Source organism: Coturnix japonica, chromosome 23, assembly GCF_054131305.1.
Source record: "Coturnix japonica strain WE chromosome 23, WE-NBRP24, whole genome shotgun sequence".
Taxonomy (NCBI): Eukaryota; Metazoa; Chordata; class Aves; order Galliformes; family Phasianidae; genus Coturnix; species Coturnix japonica.
The window spans coordinates 9,786,759-9,806,186 of NC_140685.1; the positions used below are offsets into that span (position 1 = coordinate 9,786,759).

At 53.9% G+C, this 19,428-nt stretch overlaps 1 protein-coding gene across 34 annotated transcripts in view; it reads right to left on the minus strand.

The window, feature by feature from the left end:
- CACNA1G (calcium voltage-gated channel subunit alpha1 G) overlaps positions 1–19,428 on the minus strand; it is a 101,700-nt gene that overhangs the window by 61,529 nt on the left and 20,743 nt on the right. For all 34 annotated transcript variants that reach the window (XR_014936675.1, XR_014936681.1, XR_014936677.1 and 31 more), the window contains exons 2-10: positions 17,293–17,404; positions 17,076–17,209; positions 13,043–13,140; positions 11,579–11,738; positions 10,009–10,300; positions 9,707–9,799; positions 7,602–8,400; positions 7,466–7,510; positions 6,266–6,627 (exon numbers count right to left, since the gene is read on the minus strand). Coding sequence is in view for 27 of the 34 variants with exons in the window: in XM_085522621.1 (XP_085378747.1) it covers positions 6,266–6,627; positions 7,466–7,510; positions 7,602–8,400; positions 9,707–9,799; positions 10,009–10,300; positions 11,579–11,738; positions 13,043–13,140; positions 17,076–17,209; positions 17,293–17,404 (2,095 nt within the window). In the remaining 7 variants the exon portion in view is untranslated. The remainder of the gene's footprint in view (positions 1–6,265; positions 6,628–7,465; positions 7,511–7,601; positions 8,401–9,706; positions 9,800–10,008; positions 10,301–11,578; positions 11,739–13,042; positions 13,141–17,075; positions 17,210–17,292; positions 17,405–19,428) is intronic.

A 19,428-nucleotide genomic window follows, 5' to 3' on the forward strand; every position in this document is an offset into this window, starting at 1 on the left:
ATTGAGGACAGCACACAAACTCCTGAGCTGTTCCCCGACTGCAGAACAGAGCCCTCCTGAAAGCATTTCCATGGCAACTAGAGAAAAATACCACAGAAAGAAAATAACAACCTCAGCTATTTCCCAGGAAACACCAACATTTTACTGAGTCATCACTTGCAGATTTTATATATATTTATATATATATATATATTTACATTAGAAAAATCAAACAGGTCACACAAACAGGTGAATCTCCTCTCTCCTCAGCCTCCTGCCCTCCCACCAAGGCCTCTCTGCACTCCCTGTGGGTGCAGACGTGAGCACTGTGTCCTCCTCAAGGCCTGAGCAAGACCTGGGGCAAAACACAAAGAATTTGGATGAAGGGAAGCAGCCATCAGTCAGCAAAATGCCCTGTTTGATGCTGACTGCCCATCACTTGGAGCTGACAGTTGGCTTCAGCAAGAAGCAGATGGACAAGGTGCCCAGGCTTTCCCTACAGATCCTTTGCCAAAATGGCTAGAAATAAGAATTTCCCTCTTGGAGGAGGGCTTGGGAAGCAGCAGGATGGAGGGTTCATGCTCAGCTCCTCCACCCGCCGCAGCCAAACATACATTTCCCCACAGCTGTGCCTCTTCACCCACCCCACAACTTCACTGAGAGCCTGAGGGTACCACAGTGTGCCACCCTGCCCCATAGACCTGCAGTCCCACAGCCCCATAACCCCACACCTGCTCCTTTCAGCCGCAGCAGCTGCTCTGCCTGAACTCCTCATCTCCCCCAGCCTGAGATCTCAGGATGAGCATTATCCCAGAAAATGCAAGAGAAACACGGAGCAGCTCATCCCTGCGCCGGGTTTCGGAGGAGCTTAAGCTGAACAAAAGCTGCATTTCCACTTGGTCACACCTTGTAAGCACTTGAGATTTAAAGCCCTCTATTTCTAGTTAAGCTCCACCAAGTTTCCAACTTATCTCCCCATTAGTACTTGAGAAGTACCGAGGGGAGGGAGGACAAAAAGACGCAGGGAAGGAGCAGGCTGAGAGGCACCTGCACAGATCTGAGATCACCTTCTGGCGCCCGAACAACATCCCTGGTGCTGACAGGCGGCTGCGGGGGAATGCTGGTGGTTTCCTACCGTCAGCAAAAGCATGTTCGTAACATGCTGAAATCTGGGGCTGAGCAGGGACACGGGCCGACCTCCATCTGGGAGCCTGGGAAGACGAGAGGTGATGCCTGGGAGAGCACAGAGGAAGCTGCAGTCAGGGCATGAAAGCCGGGGTGCTCCTGGGCTTTGCTGTGTGCGGGCTCCCACACGGGGGTCACAACCACAGCCATCATAGGATAGGAACGCCTGACTAACTGCAGAGCAGGGCTGCGTCATCTGCACGGGGATGGAGCCATCTCCAGAAATCATCCTGTGATTTGGCCGAGCAGTGATAGCATGGGGTGCTGATGGCAGCTGAAACAGCAGCTGTGCAGGGTGAGACCGGGCAGCACGAGGAGCTCCGACGCACTGGGGAGGATCGATGCTCACAGCTCCCATCCGCAGAGCTAAGGAGACTTCAGGGGATGTCTCAGACCTGCATCAGTTCATCCATAGCGCATGCAGAGAACTGAATTGTCTGATAAGAGCTCAAACGTCTTCCTGCTGCGCAAAATCTCTTAATTCTCCAAAGATTCCATCTCCAAAACTGGGATTAAACCTGCTGTATGGGCAGGGCGCTGCTGGGAACACACCTGAGGACTCAGCACTGCGGGAGATTGGGAGCAAGTCCATTAACAGACACGGGTTCCTACAAGACCTTATAAACCCCTCACGGCGCTGAGGAGTGGGAGAGACCCTGAGGTCCAGAGAAGGAATTACCCCCAGGGACAAACACAGCCAGCTGCTTCTGAAGGCAGCCATCCCAGTGATTAACAGCTCCGATGCCTCCCATTAGCATCGATTTGACTCCCCTGGTCTCCAACAATAAACTGTTAATAAGAGCAATTCTGCTGAAGCAAGAGCTAATTGAATACAACACGTGCAAATCTATAGGGCACCTTGTTTTCCTGCAGGCTTAGTGCCCCGCGCAGCTGCAGTGCTGGGAAATTGGGATGTCGCCTGCTCTGAGCCAGCAGCTTCTGAGGGAGGGGAAGCCTCAGCCGCTGCCAGAGCTCGGAGCTTGGCTGGGATGAGCTGGCACGGGGCTGGGAGATGTGTCACAGAGTTAAATAGAGACATGGGACATGCACCAAAGTGGAAGCAGAGCTGTCTCTAGGAAGCAAAGACATGTATGAATGCGGGACTTCACAGGCTCCTGGGAAGAGCATGCACTGCCCAGGGCAGGGAATCTCCTTGGTGCAGAGGGACACATGCCCGTGCACAAGTGTCTTCCTGGATCAAGACCTAACAGATCAGATTTATAGGGGGAATTGTCAAATTGCAAGCTTCATAATGACAAGATCAGGATAGGCTGCTGACACAGGGCTAAGGGAGCCCAGCACTGCCTGGCATTGATGTGGTGCTTCCCATCCCTCTGGGATGGATGCTGCCTGGGGACAGGACTAGTCTCTGAGTCCCTGTGCCAGTGGGACACAACCCAAGTGCCACCTTGCCACCAGGCTATGCAGGTGACCCAAGCAGTGGGAATCCCACAAGCTGCAGCTCATGTGATCCTCCACCAGCTCTTCAGGAGGCAGAGGAGCACTTGGAAACTGCACCGCTGCATTGGTTTCTATGCTGAGCGGAGGCTGCGATGTTCTGCAGCCTCTCCTGTGTACATCAATAGGCACTGTAACCCATTCCACCAGAGGGCTTCCCTGTGGCACAGATGGTTGATATTTCTGTGCCACGGCAGCCATCAGATGGTGGTGGTGCCACTGATAAACACTGCATCAGCTGTGCCGTCACACACCCGGCACCTGCAGCAGGACACAGCAGGACTTCAGCTTTAGATGCTGCTGTGAGCTCAAAGCCTCAGCAGGGCCCCTTCCTCCTCCCTCTGAGAACAGCCTCCCTCTGCCGTGAGCTGCTCTCCCTGGATGCTGTCCCAAAAAGCCATTCCCCTTCGTCACCCCTCCAATTTGCTTTCAAAAACTGGGGAAAACAAAAGCATCTGTAGAGGTCTGAATGATTTCCTCTTCCTTCCCACAGCCCACAGGTTGGGTTCTGCTGAGATCCAAACCCCCACGCTGTGGCCTCTGTGGCTTTGGAGCAGCCAGCGAGGACCTTTGGGCTGGGACCGTGGCTCCTGCTCCTTACAATGGTGAAATGCCGCAGAGACAGCGGCTGAAATTCAAGTGCTATTCAAACAAACGGAGATGTGGGGAATAGTTCATACCGAGCGGGTTCAGACAAGGAAAATCGGAGCAGCCAGGCAGCTCAATGTGAACCAGACTTTGAAAACAAAAACAAAACCCCGAGCCCTTCCTTAAGGAAGCTCTCACCGAATTCTTTCCCCTGCTGAGAAGTTCAGCATCACGCCTTGCATTGAGCCTCTGCATTTCACTCCAAGGAAGGGCTTGAAAGAAAGGAAAGCAGCACATTGTGGAGCACAGCCTGGCTCACCGCCAGGGCCGGGGGGAGCACAGAGCAGGAGCCCTCTGGCTGAGCAGCACATTTTGCTCCTGCACTATGGCAGAACAAGCCTTCGCAAAGCCCCAGCATCTCAGCAGAGGCTCAGCTTCCCTAAGGCGAGTCAGTCGATTGGTTCAGCAGTGTATTTAAAATCCCCCAGAGCCTACCCTGAAATCACCTTTCTATTTCCCTACCCAAAGCTAACAGTTTCTACCTGCATTTTGCTCCAGCTCCGTAACAAAACAAGCTCTTTAGCAGTCACATCAATAATCCGCAGCAATCTGCTTGTCGTTCCCCTGATGGAAAATTTCACACCGCTGCCCAGCAGCAGCACCAAGCTGAGTGCTGCCCCTGCTCGGACCTCTGCCTTCCTCCCATGGCAGAGGCACAGCTGGCTGCACAGCCTGCCCGCAGCACACCACTGCGCCCTGCCAGCTGCACCCACTGCTCACACACACACCAGAGCCATGTGGAAACAGCCCCATGCCAGGCAATAAAGTCAGCCAGGGTGCTGCCCAGCGGTGTCTGAAGGAGTTCACTTCTTCTCCCTGGCTGTAGTGGGGATCAGCACCAGGATGTTCTGCTGGTCCCAGAACTGCTGGATCCCATGGAACCAGCCCATCCCAATCCATCCCACCCCTCCCACAGCACACAGCTGCTGGGGTACCCTCTCCCCTCCAGCACTGTGCTGGTAAGGAACACAACGCTTTTGACAGGGCATCATAAAACATGTCCTGAAAGTATTTATCCTAATATAGCTTGGTGTGCTCAGGGCTGCCTTGTGTAGAAAAAAAAACCCAAACCAAAGCAAACCAAACAGGAAAGGTAAATTTTCATTAAGTAAGCAGAGAGATTAATATAGAAATTCACAGAGTCAAGCACTCTTTGAGCTCCATCACCTCTCTGCAAACAATCACCCAATGAAGATAAATTTGATGAGGCTGATCACCTGCACATTTAAGAAGGGCTCTTATAAAAGAAAAATCTCATGTTTCAGTGTTTATCATCCCTGCAGAAAGGCCTGGTCCAGCATTTCTCCACTCCAATTCCTGCTCTCATAACTGTCAGATTATGAAACTGCAGACTATAAGCTTCTCAAGTGAACAGAAAAACACCTCTCTGTTCTCTGCCGCCACTCTAAGCAGATGAACTAATAAAAACAGGCTCAGCTACGCACTCCGAGTGCCTGGGAGAAAGGAATCTGGAACAGTAGTAGCTTCAAAATACTGTCAGAGAAAGCAGCCACCCACAGGATCTGGAGTCCCCCACGCACATCCGCTTCCTTCACCTTGTTACCAGAAAACCACCACAAAAATCTGCCTTTTGCCATCTACCTGCCCGTCAGGGCACAATGCTGGTGGGGCAGAGGCCAGGATTTTCTCCAAGACAAAGAATTAAGGAGTTGCACTGTTGCCCTTAAGGCAACAAGCCAGGAGCCTAACCATTCCATCCATCCATCCCTCCAAGCACCCATCCCATCCATCTATCTACCCCTCCTCCAGCCATCTACCCATCCATCCACCCATCCCATCACAACCACCCTTCCATCCCAGCAGGACAGTTCCCATGCACACACCAGTAGCCCACAGCAGCACCTCCTGAAATGCTGAATGGGTGACCAGCTTTGGCCTCCCACCCCTGGACAATCCCAGCAGATCTGCTGTCACTTTCCATGCACTCAGAGGAGACATACAAACTGTGATCAGTTTCCATAAGCCGTCTCCCTGCAGGTTCCCATGAGATGAGCTTTATTTCTAAACAAACATGGACTCATGGAAGGTTTCCCTGCAGCTCTGTGAGCATCTCTGTGATGAGCGGCTCCCCACCTGTGGGACTACAGGAGCACAGCTACTAATGCATGCTGAAAACAAAGGTTAGCCAGCCAGACTGCATTAGGACGTCACAGGGAAGGCGCTGGTTTGAAGGGACACATTTAGCACATCTGAGTCTCCCTGGCGTTCAGGCACTGAGGCATTAATGCCACAGGAGGACATGGGATTTGGAGCCACTCTGCAGCCACCACCACTGGCACTGAGGGCAGGGATGGAACGTCTGCACTTCCAGCAAGCGCAAAATGTGCCAGAAGGAGAATAAACAGCAATGAGCCAGGATGCAAAGGGTTCCCAGAAGGGGCTGGTATGGGACAGGGAGAGCCCCAGCACCCCAAGCAGCTGCTGGGGCCGAGCAACAGCATGTGTGCAGAGAGGTTGTGCAGCATCTCAGCACCCAGAGTCATGGCTTCTCCAGCACAAAGCACACACCTGCAGGAACCAGCCCAGCCCATCCCGTGCAGCATCTAAGGGGCTCAGGGTAGGGGAGCAAAGCATCCAAATGCAGCCACAAAAGGGACCAGATGGTGCCTTCTGGGAGCAGAGCTTGTCATCCCTATGGAGACACTTTAGAGTGGCAACCTCTTTTCTTAATGACAATATACAGGGAAAAGCTCTGCAGGAGCACAGCCGCCTCTTGCCTGCAAGAACTGTGCTAATAGAGTGGAGGAACGGCCTGCGATGAGTCTATTTTGGATTCATCACACTGCTGCTGCAGCACTCACCAGGGAGCTGAAGGCATTTGTTACTTCCTCCCCTGGGATGGTAAATTCAATAGACCTTCTGCCTGCGGCTGCACTGACCCCAGCTGCCACGTGGCTGTGGTGCCGGCACAAAGCTGAGCATCCCTGGGATGTGGGATGAAGGACACAGGACAGAGTGAGGGCAGCCAGCTCACCTGCTCGTGGTACTCGATGCCCATGCTGAGTGTGTTGATGAGGATGGCCACCATGATTCCACGGCCAAAATATTTGCTGTCCACGATCTTCCGGAAGGTCTCGCACACGATGCGCCAGAAGGCCAACACCCGGCTGCTGCTCCTGGCCCAGGCTCGGCCGTGCTGCGGGTCCCGCTGGTCGCTGTAGTGGGCATCCTGCGTGAACTCGTACACCCCCTCGCTGTCTGAGTCTGTCTCGTTGTCTGTCTGCTCAGCCTCGTTGGCCAATGCCTTCAGGCAGTAGGGGCAGCTCTCGGGGCTGCGGGAGCTGCCGTCCAGCTTGGTGCAGGAGCTGGTAATCTTGCAGGAGCTTGGGCAGGGACCTGCAATGCCAACATTTAGGCATGCCATTAGCCAGGACAGGAGCAACACCCTATGCACAGTGACAGCAAAATGTGCTCAATAGAACAGGCCACCAGAGCCTGCAGAAAACAATCATCTCCCATAACCCTGGCACATGGTGCTACAATTAGCAGAAGCTTCACCACCAGCAGAACTCCCTTCCTGCTCCAGCTGGTTGCAGATGCTCCAAAACCCCCAGCTTCCCCCTGCCCCCATCTGCCAGGTGGCTCCTACGATGACAGCAGCAGGGAAATGTTCTCCCTGGCACCAGCTGCAGAAACCCATGCAGCAGCATCAGTGCAAACCCAGCAATGCTGCAGCTCAAAGCCCAGATTTGGGAATATGGAATGTGGCTTTCCCTGTACACACCCTGCCTGGAAAGGCCAAATCCTGCAGTGTTCAAGGCCACAGCGATAGGGCGGAGATGGCACTGGCTGCCTGAGAAAGCCTGACCTGGAAACACTTCTTGGAGCCTAAATGTGTTTGAGCTCAGTTGGCTCAAGCTCTGAAAGCTCAAGATGTGGAAGGGGAATGAGCACCTTGCAGGAAAGGGGTCAAACCCTGGCTTTGGGAGAGCTGCACTTTGTTCCTGATGCTGTTTCAGTCTTCCTGAGCTGGGGAGTGAAAGGATGTGGGGAACAAAGGGATCTGGGGAGGGGACCCTCTGATCACAGGATAAATAGCATACTGGGAGAAGACTGGGAAGAGAAAGAAAATGGGTTCATTACAAACAATCATTTCCCTTGGATTGGTTGAAACCTCCCTCCTGGTTTGGGCTGAGACGCACTGGGTTGGTTGGAAGATTCCCATTGGCCTCACCTCGAAATCCATCACCTTTATCCGTAACATGGACCGAAAGGAACCCTGCAAAGGTGTAATGGAAAGAGAAAAGAATGAGAATAGAGCTCCTATTCCTGCTTCACAGCCACACTGCTGACCCCAGCCCCACACTCACCCGTGCTCTGCGTCTCCAGCAGCTTGTGCATGGTGCTGTAGGGCCCAGGTGGGATGTTCAGCCCACTCAGTGTGCTGCTGCCAGCCCCCACTGCCGCCTCCCCCAGGCTCTTCTCCTTCCGCGCCTCATGGGAGGTGCTGGGGTGCACCGTGGGGTACACCTTGCTGCCCATCACCACGCTCCTGGGGATGTCTTCTGGGCTTGGCTGCGGGGGGGCTGCCCGGCAGCGCACCGGCTCCACGTGGCAGTCAGCGTGGTAGATGCTATGGACGGATTCAGTGCCACTGGCCGTGGCGGTGGAAGCCATGTGGGGGTTTGGGGCCGATGGGGGAAGCATCAGCCGGTTGGTCCCATTGTGGAGAGAGCCAGTGTCCACATCGCTGATCTCCGGGCTGGCGTGGGGCGCCCGCAGGTTCCCATTGCCCAGGTGGTAGTGGTGGTGGTGATGGTGGTGGTGGTGGATGAGGTGGTGCACCGACGACCTCCTCCTGGAGTGACGCTTGCCAGCATGGCGCTCAGCCCCCGCTTTGCTGGCAGGGCTGGCCAGGAAGCCCATCCTCACGCCTGCCACCCGGTAGAGCTCCACCAGCTGCTTGCTGCCTTTCCGGGCGATGTATACCAGGTACTTGAGGAGCTCATCATAGCAGCTGCCTGGCTCTGAGAAGCTGGCCAGGGTGCTGGCATTGGACAGGTAGCGCACCCGCTGCTCCTTCATCAGCTGGCTCTCACGCTGCTTCGTCTCGGAGAACTGTGTGGCTATCACCACCAGGCAGAGGTTGATCATGAAGAAGGAGCCCACCTACAGGGATGGGAACCATCAGCCCCAGCCAATCCCACCCCACAGCCCTGCCTGGCCCCACATCATCAGGCACACGGACCCCAGTAAGAGCCCCAACCCCCAGGACTCCCACACCAGGGCTCCGCAGAGGACCTCAGAGATCAAAGGCAGGAGGAGATTATTTTGACAAAAAGCTTTTGCTCTTTTAAGAGGGTGTTTTTCTCTCTCCGCAGACGGCAGTTGTAATTATTGCAATTAGCGGCATTACGATGAATGTGCTGAGCCTTCCCGATAGGAGCGTTTTTTCTGGCAGCATGTGGGTAGCTTGTGAGCAGATCCCTTCCCCTGCTAACGGGATTTGCAGGTTACTGTTACGCAAGGGCTGCAGCCACAGCTCAATGATCCCAGTGCCAGGCCAGCTCCCACCAGGTTCTGCTTTCTGCAAATGCCAGACTGGATCTCAAAGAATTTCTGACGTTCTAATGGGCTCTCATGCACCACCACCATTACTGCACAGCACCCAGGAAAGCAATGCTTCCTTTCCTCTCCATCCTTATGGGAATGCAGAGGGTGAGGGGTTCCTTCTTTTGGGGGGAAGCTAACAGGTGAACCACAAAAAGCACTGTGGACAAAACAGCCTTCTCATCAGGGTTTGATGAGGATCAGAAACCTCTCCAATGGCCCAAAGGAGGATGTGCAGCTATTTTGTTGGATTTGGGCCAATTAGACAGGAAAAGAGGGACTCATCTCACTTATCTCAGCCACATCTGAGTGAGGCACCTAATGATCCTTTAGAGTCGGGAGAGAAACAGGCGCATCAAGTCTGCAATGCATCTAATTTATTTTGAATGTCTACCTTAGGAACAGATGAATCACCTCCTAAAGCACCTATTTTTCTCTCCTGATGCTGAAGGGAGTCTAGACAATGAGCTCCCCATCACAGCAGACATTGCTGCTCCCAGCCTATCACAGAGCCCACCCCACAGAGCTCTTTGCTGGCTCTGCTGTGGACGTGGTGAGGGTGGGCTGTGGGCAGGAATCCCTTCCTCCTTTCTCAGCCTGCGCTCTGATGTTTGGGGCTGCCTCCCCTAAATGTCCCGTCTGTGCCTGCTGGGCACTTGGATACAGGGGAGCTCCTGGCCAAACTACCTCCCCCATCCCCAGAGAGGTGTTAGAAGAAACAGCAAGTGTATCTACCAGAGCTTAAAAGCATCTTTCCTTCATGTTTTCTACCTCTCCCACATGACAGCAGGCTTTACATTCACTGTGCTCTCTGCCTGACCCTCTGGGTCACTCCACAACCGCATGTCCCCACGAGGGCACTCACAATGATCAGCAGGATGAAGTAGATGAAGTTGTAGAAGGAGTGTGCGTCCATGACGAAGTACATGATGTCCACCCAGCCCTCCAGTGTGATGACCTGGGGGGGCAGAGGGGGAGGACAAACCCATCACAGCTGCATCACAACCCCAAGGGAGCAGGCAACATCACTGCCTGTTCTTATACCCACAGCTGGTCTCAGAGCAGTGCCAGACACAGAGGAACCAAAAGCCATCCTCACCCACACCACTCCCATGTTGCCAGAGAGGCACAAACCCGCCCCACAGGATGGTTTCCATGCCAGCTCACCTGAAATATCGCGATCCAGGCGTAGCCGATGTTATCAAAGTTGATGGCGCCCTTGAAGGGGTTGTGCTCCCCGGCAGAGCAGTTGGTGTAGTACTGGTTCCAGTTGACGCAGGACGTGTTGGTGGTGTCATTGTAGGAGTAGTAGTCCAGGGTGCACTCCAGGCCCTCCTCCCTGCGTGTCGGGATGCTCCGGCAGTAGCGCATCCCATTCTCACGGGGCTGGGAGCAGATGAAGGGGTTCTCATCCTCGTTCTCAGTCTGGTAGTACCGCTCCAGATCCACTGTGTAGGGGCTGCAAGCAGACAGAAGGGCTGCGGTTTGCATGATGGGTGCAGGCAGCCTGGCATGGTGACAGCTGTGACAAATTCTAATGTCTTTTATTCTGCATTTTAAAGGGTTGTTGGTGTTATGGAGATTCCTTACATCTGAAAGTGCTGTGTGCTCTGACCAGGGGCACTGAGAGCAGGGCTTAGCCCAGCTGGACTGCTCTGAAACAACCTTGCTGCACTAAAATGGGAATTAGTCAGCATAAGGTCCTGTATCTCTCATCCTCCTGGAGAAGCTGAGCACAGTGTGAGGATGTCCACATGAAAAGACCTCCAAGGTTCCTAAAGCAGTACCTTCCCAGTGCCTGTTCAGCCCATAAGTAAGCTGTAAATTCCCTCTGAGGGTGGCCTCATCATATTAAGTGTGGCAAAAACCCTTCAGGGAGATGGAACTACCCACAGCTGGCCCAAAGTTTGCTGTCTGCAGAGCAAGGAGCCATCTCCTTAATGCTACCAAGACTCCCACTAAAGCTTGCAAAGACACTTTGAAGCCTGATTCAGCCCAGTTAATTCCTGCAGAATTGCCTTTAATGCTGTTCAAAGCTCATCTAAACCCCTGGAATTCTGGCTCAATTAACCAGCACCCAACCCCATCACTTGGTTGGAGTTACTCAATGGTGAAGCGGCCCCTCAGATCTGATGCTGTTTGCTTTGCAGGGCACAGCTCTCCTGGCTGTCCTGGGAGGGCACAGCCCTCAAGAGAGCTGCTGCTCATTCTGGGTATGCATGGAGAGGATAAGAGGTGCCCCGTGCCAGCTTCAGGCTGGGCTGCCCATTGTGACACTGCTGTGTGCAAGGCAGAGATTTGGGGCTTGTAGGGTCAGCTCTGAGGAGTACATTTGGAACAATGCACTCACACTGAGCAGCTTTGCTAAATGTATGACCAGCACCATCAGCCTTCCCGAGGGTGTTGGTGAGACAGCAAATGCCACACCAACAAACACCACCAGCTGCTGGGCAGGGTTCAGATCTCAGCGCCTTGACAAATGCAGAAAAGGTCACAGTTAATGATATGCTGCATTTACAAAGCCTGAGCTCTTTGTCCTGGCGGTTCTTCGGAGGATCTTATCAATCACACAGCTTCCCCAGCACTGGTTGAGGGCTAAGGGCAGCTCAGCAGGACACAAATGGCAAATCATCACAGTGAGCCGAGCTGGGGACGTGGTGGCATTTGGGAGCGGGGAGCACGCAGAAGGACGGGCTTATTGATAGAGGAGCATGGCTGGAGGATGGCACAGACTCACATGCTGAAGTTCTCGGGGAGGAAGCAGCGGTTCCTGAGCAATCCCGCCCACAGCTGGACCCCCACGATGCCGAAGATGAAGAAGACGAAGAAGCAGAGCAGGAGGACGTTCCCCAGCATGGGCAGCGTGTCCAGCAGCAGCGTCACCAGGATGCGCATACCTGAGGAGAAGGGAGCAGTCATCCGAGGGGGACATTCTCTGTTCCACCCGTGGCCCCCACTCTCCTCACCCCCCCCACCACAGTCCCAGCAGCTCCACAGCCCACCCCCCACCCCCCTCTCCCACCCTTCATCCCCCACCCCAGGTTCCCTTTCCCTCTGAAAGTTTTCTGCCAATTGCCAATCTCCTGTTTCCCCAGGTCCCACTCTGACATGCCCTTGCTCATCCGTATTTCCTTCCACATTTGGGATATATTAAAATTCCCTTCCTAAATCCCCTCATCCACCCTAAATCCTCTCTCTTGCTCAAAACACGGGCAGTTTATTCTCACAAGTTCAGGAACAGCCAGTTCTGTAACAAAGACAAATTGATGGTGACTCGGACTTGACATTTACACACAAAAAAGTTGATTTCGTCTGACATCTCTGTAATATTCAGCTCATCTCTCTCCTTCTTCCCTATCTTCTGCATTCTCTCGCTCACTAATATTGATTCTCATTTAAGGAAAGTCTCACTGTTGCACCCTTTGCTTTGATACTTCAGACTTTTTCCTCGCTTCCTGCTGCTGTCATCTCCTCTATCACGTTTTTCCTTCTCCTCCTCTACTGGGGAGCAACCACAACACGTCAGCTCCTAATTAACCAAAACGACTTTCCGTGGTTACTGCATTTATCATCATATAAAACTCTCTTCTCCCTGCTCCCACCTTACATTTCTATCCCTTCGCAGCAGCACAGAAGCCAAGACAGACTACCTGGGATGTGAAAATGCATTAAGTGCATTACATCCCCAGTTAGACAGCGGCGGATGATTCAGCCATCCATCAGCTCAGCAGCTGGGAGAAAACATTGCTATCAGGAGTCTGGAGGTGCTGCACTGATTGAAAGAGCAGCAGCGTCTGGGTTAAGCATACAAGTCAGGATCAGAGAAACAAATGGAGTCCTGGCTCCTGCAGCATGGAGGGACAGGAGCGACACCAATCTGTTCTCATCTGTGCACTGGGTGAGTTCAGGGAACCTCAGTTCATAGACTCATAGGATGGTCTGAGTTGGAAGGAGCTCTAAAGCCACGTGGTTCCACTGCCTGCAGTGAACCCCCAGCTCCAACAGCCACGTTCTTAGGAAAGAAAAGAGATCATCCCTAGAGAACAAGCATTTAGAATCACAGACCATCCCCAGTTGGAGGGGAGCCACAGGGAGTTGATACAGCTACAGCAGAAGATTGGAATCATCCATGTCTGTTCTTCCACCTACAGCGTATAGATACAAAGAGTTCCCATCCCCAGAGCAGCAAAGCCCAACTTACTGGGGACTCTGTTAATGGCCCGGAGCGGCCGCAGGACACGGACGGTGCGCACGGCCGAGAAGCTGACATTCTGCAGGTCCAGTGAGTACTCCAACATCCTGCAGAGCACAGCGGGGAGGTCAGAGGGAGCAGCACAGACATCACCAACGCAGCACTGTGTGCTCAGTGCTCAATGAGGGCTTTGTTCCTGGCAGGAAAGTTTGCCAGAGGAATTAATTAAGGGTTATCTGCATATCAGAACAAAGTCAGTGAGTGAGGACACCCCACACCATCTCACACAGGCACAGCTCTCACCTCTCACCTTTCCCACCCATTCTATTTGCTTTTGTATGGGGTCCAGGACAGAAAGTCCCCGCACGCTGCAGGGCTTACAGCAACTACTTGTTTGCAGTGCACAGCTCAGGACTCCGCAGCACAGCTCTGCCCAGGTCCCCCTGCTGCTGCACACCATCCCCATGCTCATACCCAGCTGTGCTCCATCCACACAGCACCAGGACTCCTGCAGAGCCCCCCAGGAGCTGTGCACAGAGCGCTGCAATGAGGCACAGCCAGGCACACACAGCAGCACATGGGCTCCTGCTGCCCGAGCAGTCACAGGACACACATCCCATCCCAAAACCATCAAATTCCAGTTTCAAGATGATTGGGTGGTTCCCTCCCTCCAGTTGATGGTCAGAGCCTCATTTCAGCCTCAGAGTGTTCAGGATGAGCCTACATTAGCTCTTACACCAGCACTGACTTTTGGGTTGCAGCTACTCGTTGTGGCTGGTGTTTGCCCACCCCACACATCAATGCAGCACACCTCTCCTTCCTGCATTTCACACAGCCAGACAGGCGCAGCTCACCCCACCCCACGGCACAGGATCCCCTGCTCACAGGGCACAGCCATGCACAGGAGGGACCAACCCTGTCCCAGTACCCAGGGAGGGGACGTGGGGATGTCACTTTGCTGTGAGGTGACAGGTGCAGTTACCAGCACATCACATCCCCGCAACGAAAATCCACCGTGCAAAAAGCCCAAATGTCATCTCTGCTCCAACGTGAAGACGCGATGCCTGTCACAGCTCCATGCTGACAAGTGCCCGGGGAAGCTCAAGGTGCAGAAAAATGCTTGGTGCTAAATAGAACAGCTCTGTACCAAGCGCTGAGCCTCAGATGCCAGAGAGAAAGCAGAGCATTTAGGACTTTCTAAGAACCCAGAGTGCTGTGCGATGCTCTAACGTGCAGGTGGAACCTTTGTGCTCCTCCCAGAGGGAAGGCTCCAGGGACAAACAGATGGACAGATAGACACATAGGCAGACAAGGTGTACAAGGAACAACTCATTGCTGTCCTGCCTGGGGACAGCTCTGGGCTTCCTCTCATTTACAGGAGATGCAGAGGGTTCTGAGCTGCCCCCAGTTGGGACATGGAAGAGCTGGTGACAGGAGCCAGGTGACAAGAGTGGGTGACAGCCACTGCATGTACCGAGCTATGCAGCACAGTGCGGGCAGAGAGCCACTGCTGTCTACAAAGCACAGCAACCAGAGGGTAATAGTAACCCAAAGACAAAGTGAAATGTCTTCTGTGGTGTCACAGCTTCAAAAAGCCACAGTGACATTTCCTGGCAGCCCGCACAGGCGCTGCTTCCTGAGCCTGGCTGAGGGCTGCCCTCAGACAGCAGGGCATGGAGCAGAGCTCTGTGCCATGGCCACAGCTCGGGCTGCTCCTGCCTGCTGGGGCTGAGGTCAGAGCTGCAGGCAGAGCACAGCTCGAGGCTGCGCTGCGGGTGATGGGTGTGCAAACAGACAGGGATGGAAAAGCAAAGACCTGATCACATCTCCTTAGCAGGCTTCTATAGGAGCTCCTACAGAGAAACAACCCTTGCTTCACCATCACATCTTTCCCTTGTTGTCACTTTTCAGTAGTCCATGAGTCTGTGAACAACTGCTCTCAGGGACAAAGCATGGGAAGAACAAAACTGAAATCCCAGTTTTGTTCAGAACTCACTGAGAACAGCAGCCACTGCCACCCAACCAGAGCACAACGCTGCTTCCACAGGAACAGGTCAAACATCCCCCTCGTCCTGTGCTTTGGCCACTCTCTCTTTTTATGTTTTAATTAAAAACAAATATAAAAGAGTAAGTTTTGTTACCGATGTGCAGTAACTATAACACATCTTTCACATACAGCCCGAGAGAGCTCCCCTGCACTCAGCGCAGCCCAAGCCAGGCAGGTGATCTGCACTGTGCTCTGCACTGCAGGCAATGCAGAGTGGGCAGGAAGCACTGCAGACCCAACCAGAAACATTGGGGCAGCAAAGGGAGAAAGAAGAGGTGTCTGCTCAGAAGAGGCTGCCAAGCCCTGTTTCTCCTCAGCTGTAAGCCAAGCATTTCAAGTGTTTAACTTGGGAAGAAAGTGCTTTAAGAGGGCCGTCCCCATTACAGCAAGTACAACACAAACAGACACTCCACCAAACAGCGCTGGAGCACAGAGCTACGGCAGAGCCACGCTGCTGACAGGGAATAGATGGAGCTCGGCCCCAGAACAGGATGGATGGAGCATGGTTCCAAGAGGTGATGGAGCACAGCCCCAAAAGGGCATGGATGGAGCACAGCCCCAGCAAGAAGGAATGCAGAAATGCAGACACTGGGCAGAGTCTGATGACCTTCGGATGCTCCTTGCAAATGCACACCCCCCAAACCCTCTCCTTCACAATAACAGCACGTAACAGAGCGGTGCATCACAGTTTTTCCCTTTTCCCCATAACCCACAGCCAGAACTGCTTTTTGCTGAGTTTTGATAACACAGCGCTCCGCTCATCTGCAGCAAGTTTCCCTGTAATTACAGAGATATGTTGCAGACATCACACTCTCTACAATTAGCCCTAATTGCATTACATTGTCACAAAGAAGTCATTTATTCTCCATGAGCTTGTGAGATGGCACTGGGCAGTTTAACAGAGCTGAACAGCACAGGTTCCAGACTGGAGGAGATTTAGGGCAGGCTCTGATGGGCAAAGGACTGCCTGAAGCCTTGATGTGAGACCATAATAAGGACACTACTCTTTTTATGAGGTTTCTAGGAGCACGAAGGCCTGGAGCATCACTCTGGAGCACACTCACCTCTACAGCTTGTCTCTAGAATATTCCCCAGTTCTCCCCAAGGAATGGTCCAAGCACTGCTCCCCCCTGACTTCACTTGGCTGGGACCTCACCTCTTTGGTCCTATCCTTTAAGGTGTCTTTCCCCATTCACACAGCTGTCCCCAGCTCATGGCACAGTGGGGACAGTGAGGGCACCCAGAACATCAGTGCTGCAATGATTCCCAGGGAAGAACTGGGAGACCCGGTACCTCTGTACTGGTGGCACTGGGCCATGCTACAGCTCCCCATCAAGGTGCTGCTGGGCCACAAGCCGACATCTGCTGACAGACATCTGCTGACACTCCTCTGATGGGAAACGTCCCAGTGTGGGGGGACCCTTTCCAGGAAAATGCAGTTTGATCTGCAGCTCTATCAAAAGGGGAACATTTCCCCAAGGTAACTCCAGGCTCTCGGAGGAGGGAGGGCTCATGAGCAGCTCCAGAGCCAAAGCAACTCAGCGCCCTGGCTGGGGGCCAGGCACTTCTCATGTGGATTCCCAGCCCCAACCAGGAGGTTCTCGGCTGCTGGAGGAGCCCTAACTCAAACCAGGTGCCTCAGGAAGGAAACCGCTCCAACAGGCAAACTCGGTCGCTCTCCCTCAGAAACAACACAGAGCACAACCACGCACATCTCACTGAAATAACCTCCCTGGAAGGCAGCTCTGTGCTTCAAACGAAATGCCGATCTCCCTCGGGCAGACCGCACGGAACCCAAACCACAAGCACAGGACACGAGTGGGATGGAGATTGCTGCAGCGAGCGGCTCTTCCAACCAAGTGACTGCAGGGTGCTGGGATGGATGATGGCAGTGGCCATGACGCCCAGCAGGAGCCCCCGGCACTCACCCCCACACAGCAGCCGCACTGCAGCCCCTGCCCCACTGGCTCCAAAGGACACGCTCGCCCGGCTCACCCCGCGATGACGATGAAGAAGTCCAGGCGGTTCCACGTGTCCCCCAGGTAGCACTTCTTCCCAAAGATCCCCAGCGCGATCATCTTGACTATCATCTCCACGGCGAAGAAGGCAAAGATGAAGTCGTCAAAGCTCTGCAAAGAAACAGAGCAGGGCTGAGGGGCAGCCGGCACCAACCTGACGGCAGCCGCAGCGCTTGCCCGGCGCAGCTCAGTACCTGCAGGATGCGGCAGCGCGGTGAGTCGCAGGCGATGTCCTCGCAGGGGTGGAACATGCCCAGTGTCACGCAGTTGAGCAGGATCACCAACATGCTCACACGCTCAAACCAGCTGCGAAGGGAGCGGTCAAGGAAGCGCAGCACCGGGCACCCACACCCCTCAGCCCGGCACTCCACACTGCAGTCCTGGTTTTATCCCTGGTGCAATGGATAGGGAACGGCAAAGTGCAATGCACCCCGGGGTGCTGAGTGTCACCTCTGACACCCCAAGAACCACCCCCTCATTGGCAACAAAGCACTAAGCGCCATACACCTATCATAAAATGACTCTCAAAGTTAAGCACGCCTTCCCCTCTCCAATGTGTTTCCTGACCCCTCCTGCCCTGCCCTCCTGTTGGTACCTGGCACACAGAAGCTGCAACATGCAGACAGGAGCAGACAGTGCTGACCCAGTGCCAGCTCCTCACCTTCCCAGCAGGGTGCTGCCCGCAGCCACGTTCCCCTGCTCTGCAGTTTGGGATCCCAAATACCAACTGATGGCTTATTTTCCCCATGGTGACGGCAGTGGCTACTGCAAACGTGGAAATGCTATAAAACCAGAGATGTGTGGTAGGAGTGCTCGCTGCTGATATGATGGATTAAAAAATTACATTAAAAGAACGATATAAACTTTTAGGAGGAAAAAAAAAATAAAAAAACCACCACACCATTAATTTCTTCTCCTGACATTTTACAGAAAAGCACTTTAACAACATTACAATTTTCTATTAACCATGTCACAGCTTATCCCAGGGGCATTCCCCTGAAGACAGCGACTGAACCACTCATTCCCAGCCCAAATTAAGGCTGTCGAAAACATTAACATAGCAGGAGAGAGGCCGGCGGGGCCCAGCAGCACCCAGCTGGAGCCGTGCTGCTGCGATGGGCTGCATGCATCCCTGCCATCCCGGGCACAACGAGCATGTGCTGAGCACACGCATCCACCCAGACCGCCAAGGGTGGAAAGATGCAGAACCACAGAGCGAAGGCGCAGAGCCACAGAGCCCTGGCAGCCGGCACAGTGTGCCAGCAGGGAATTCCCAGCTCTGGGGCAGGACTGGGTGCAGCTGAGGCACCCTGGTGCACAGGAGCTGCCCAAAGGGTGAGGCCACGGGATGACCCCGTGCGAACTCCTGTATGATCACACGGGGCTGAGTCAGTGGCGGGTGCTGGCAATCTGGGGCGGTTAATCTGGAGAAATGTTTACAAGCCATTGGAAGAGAAATTCCGACTGCCAGGTTGCGGTGACGAGCCGGGATGCTTATCCCAAATATAGCCCTGCAGGGGCACCGCCGCGAGCAAGCAGGGTACTGCGGCAGCACTCCCAGCTCGGGGGGCTCAGAACGCATCTGCCAGCACCACCAGCTCTGCCCAGCCCCCAAGAAAAGGAGGAATTTAAAACCCACCAAACAGCAAGATCCCAAATTAGTGCCAGAATGAGTGAGCGTCTGACAAGGGCTGTGCGAGATGCTCCGCACGGAAGCGAGGAGGCTCAGCAGAGCCCACGGGGTCGGCCGGGAGCCTAGAGAGCCAGACTGGCAGATGGAGCTCCAGCACGCTGCGTTCCTGCAGGGAGCTCAGCGCCCTCCTCATGTGTGCCCAGGCCGTCCCGCATCCACCGCTGTGCCATCCAGCCACAGCCCCAAAGAAGCATCGCTCAGCACACTGCCTGTGGAGCGTAACAGGGCTCTATTTTATGCTGGCATTTATTTTGCCCAGCTTTAATGCAGAGGCTCTTATCAGTAAGTCACTGCCTCTGGAGAGTGCATTTCGGCCCAATATAACACTTACTCCTGATTTAATGGCCCCAGGATGGGACAGGGAAGGGAGCGCAGGGCAAGTGTTAACATGCAGCTGAGAGAAGGTTGGGAGTTTTTGGTTGTTTTTGGTGGGGGTTTTTTTTTGCCTTTTTTTTTTTCTTTTTTTTTTCAGCTGAATGAAACGTTAAGCCCTTTCTTCTGCTAATGGGATTTCCAGAGCTGCACAAAGTGCTGATGGCTCCGGCTTTGTACTGCTGTTGTTGTTTGAGCCCAGGGGCTGACAAAGGCAAACCTCAATTAGCAGGAGGTGCTGTGCTGGATGCTGCGCTGGCAGCAA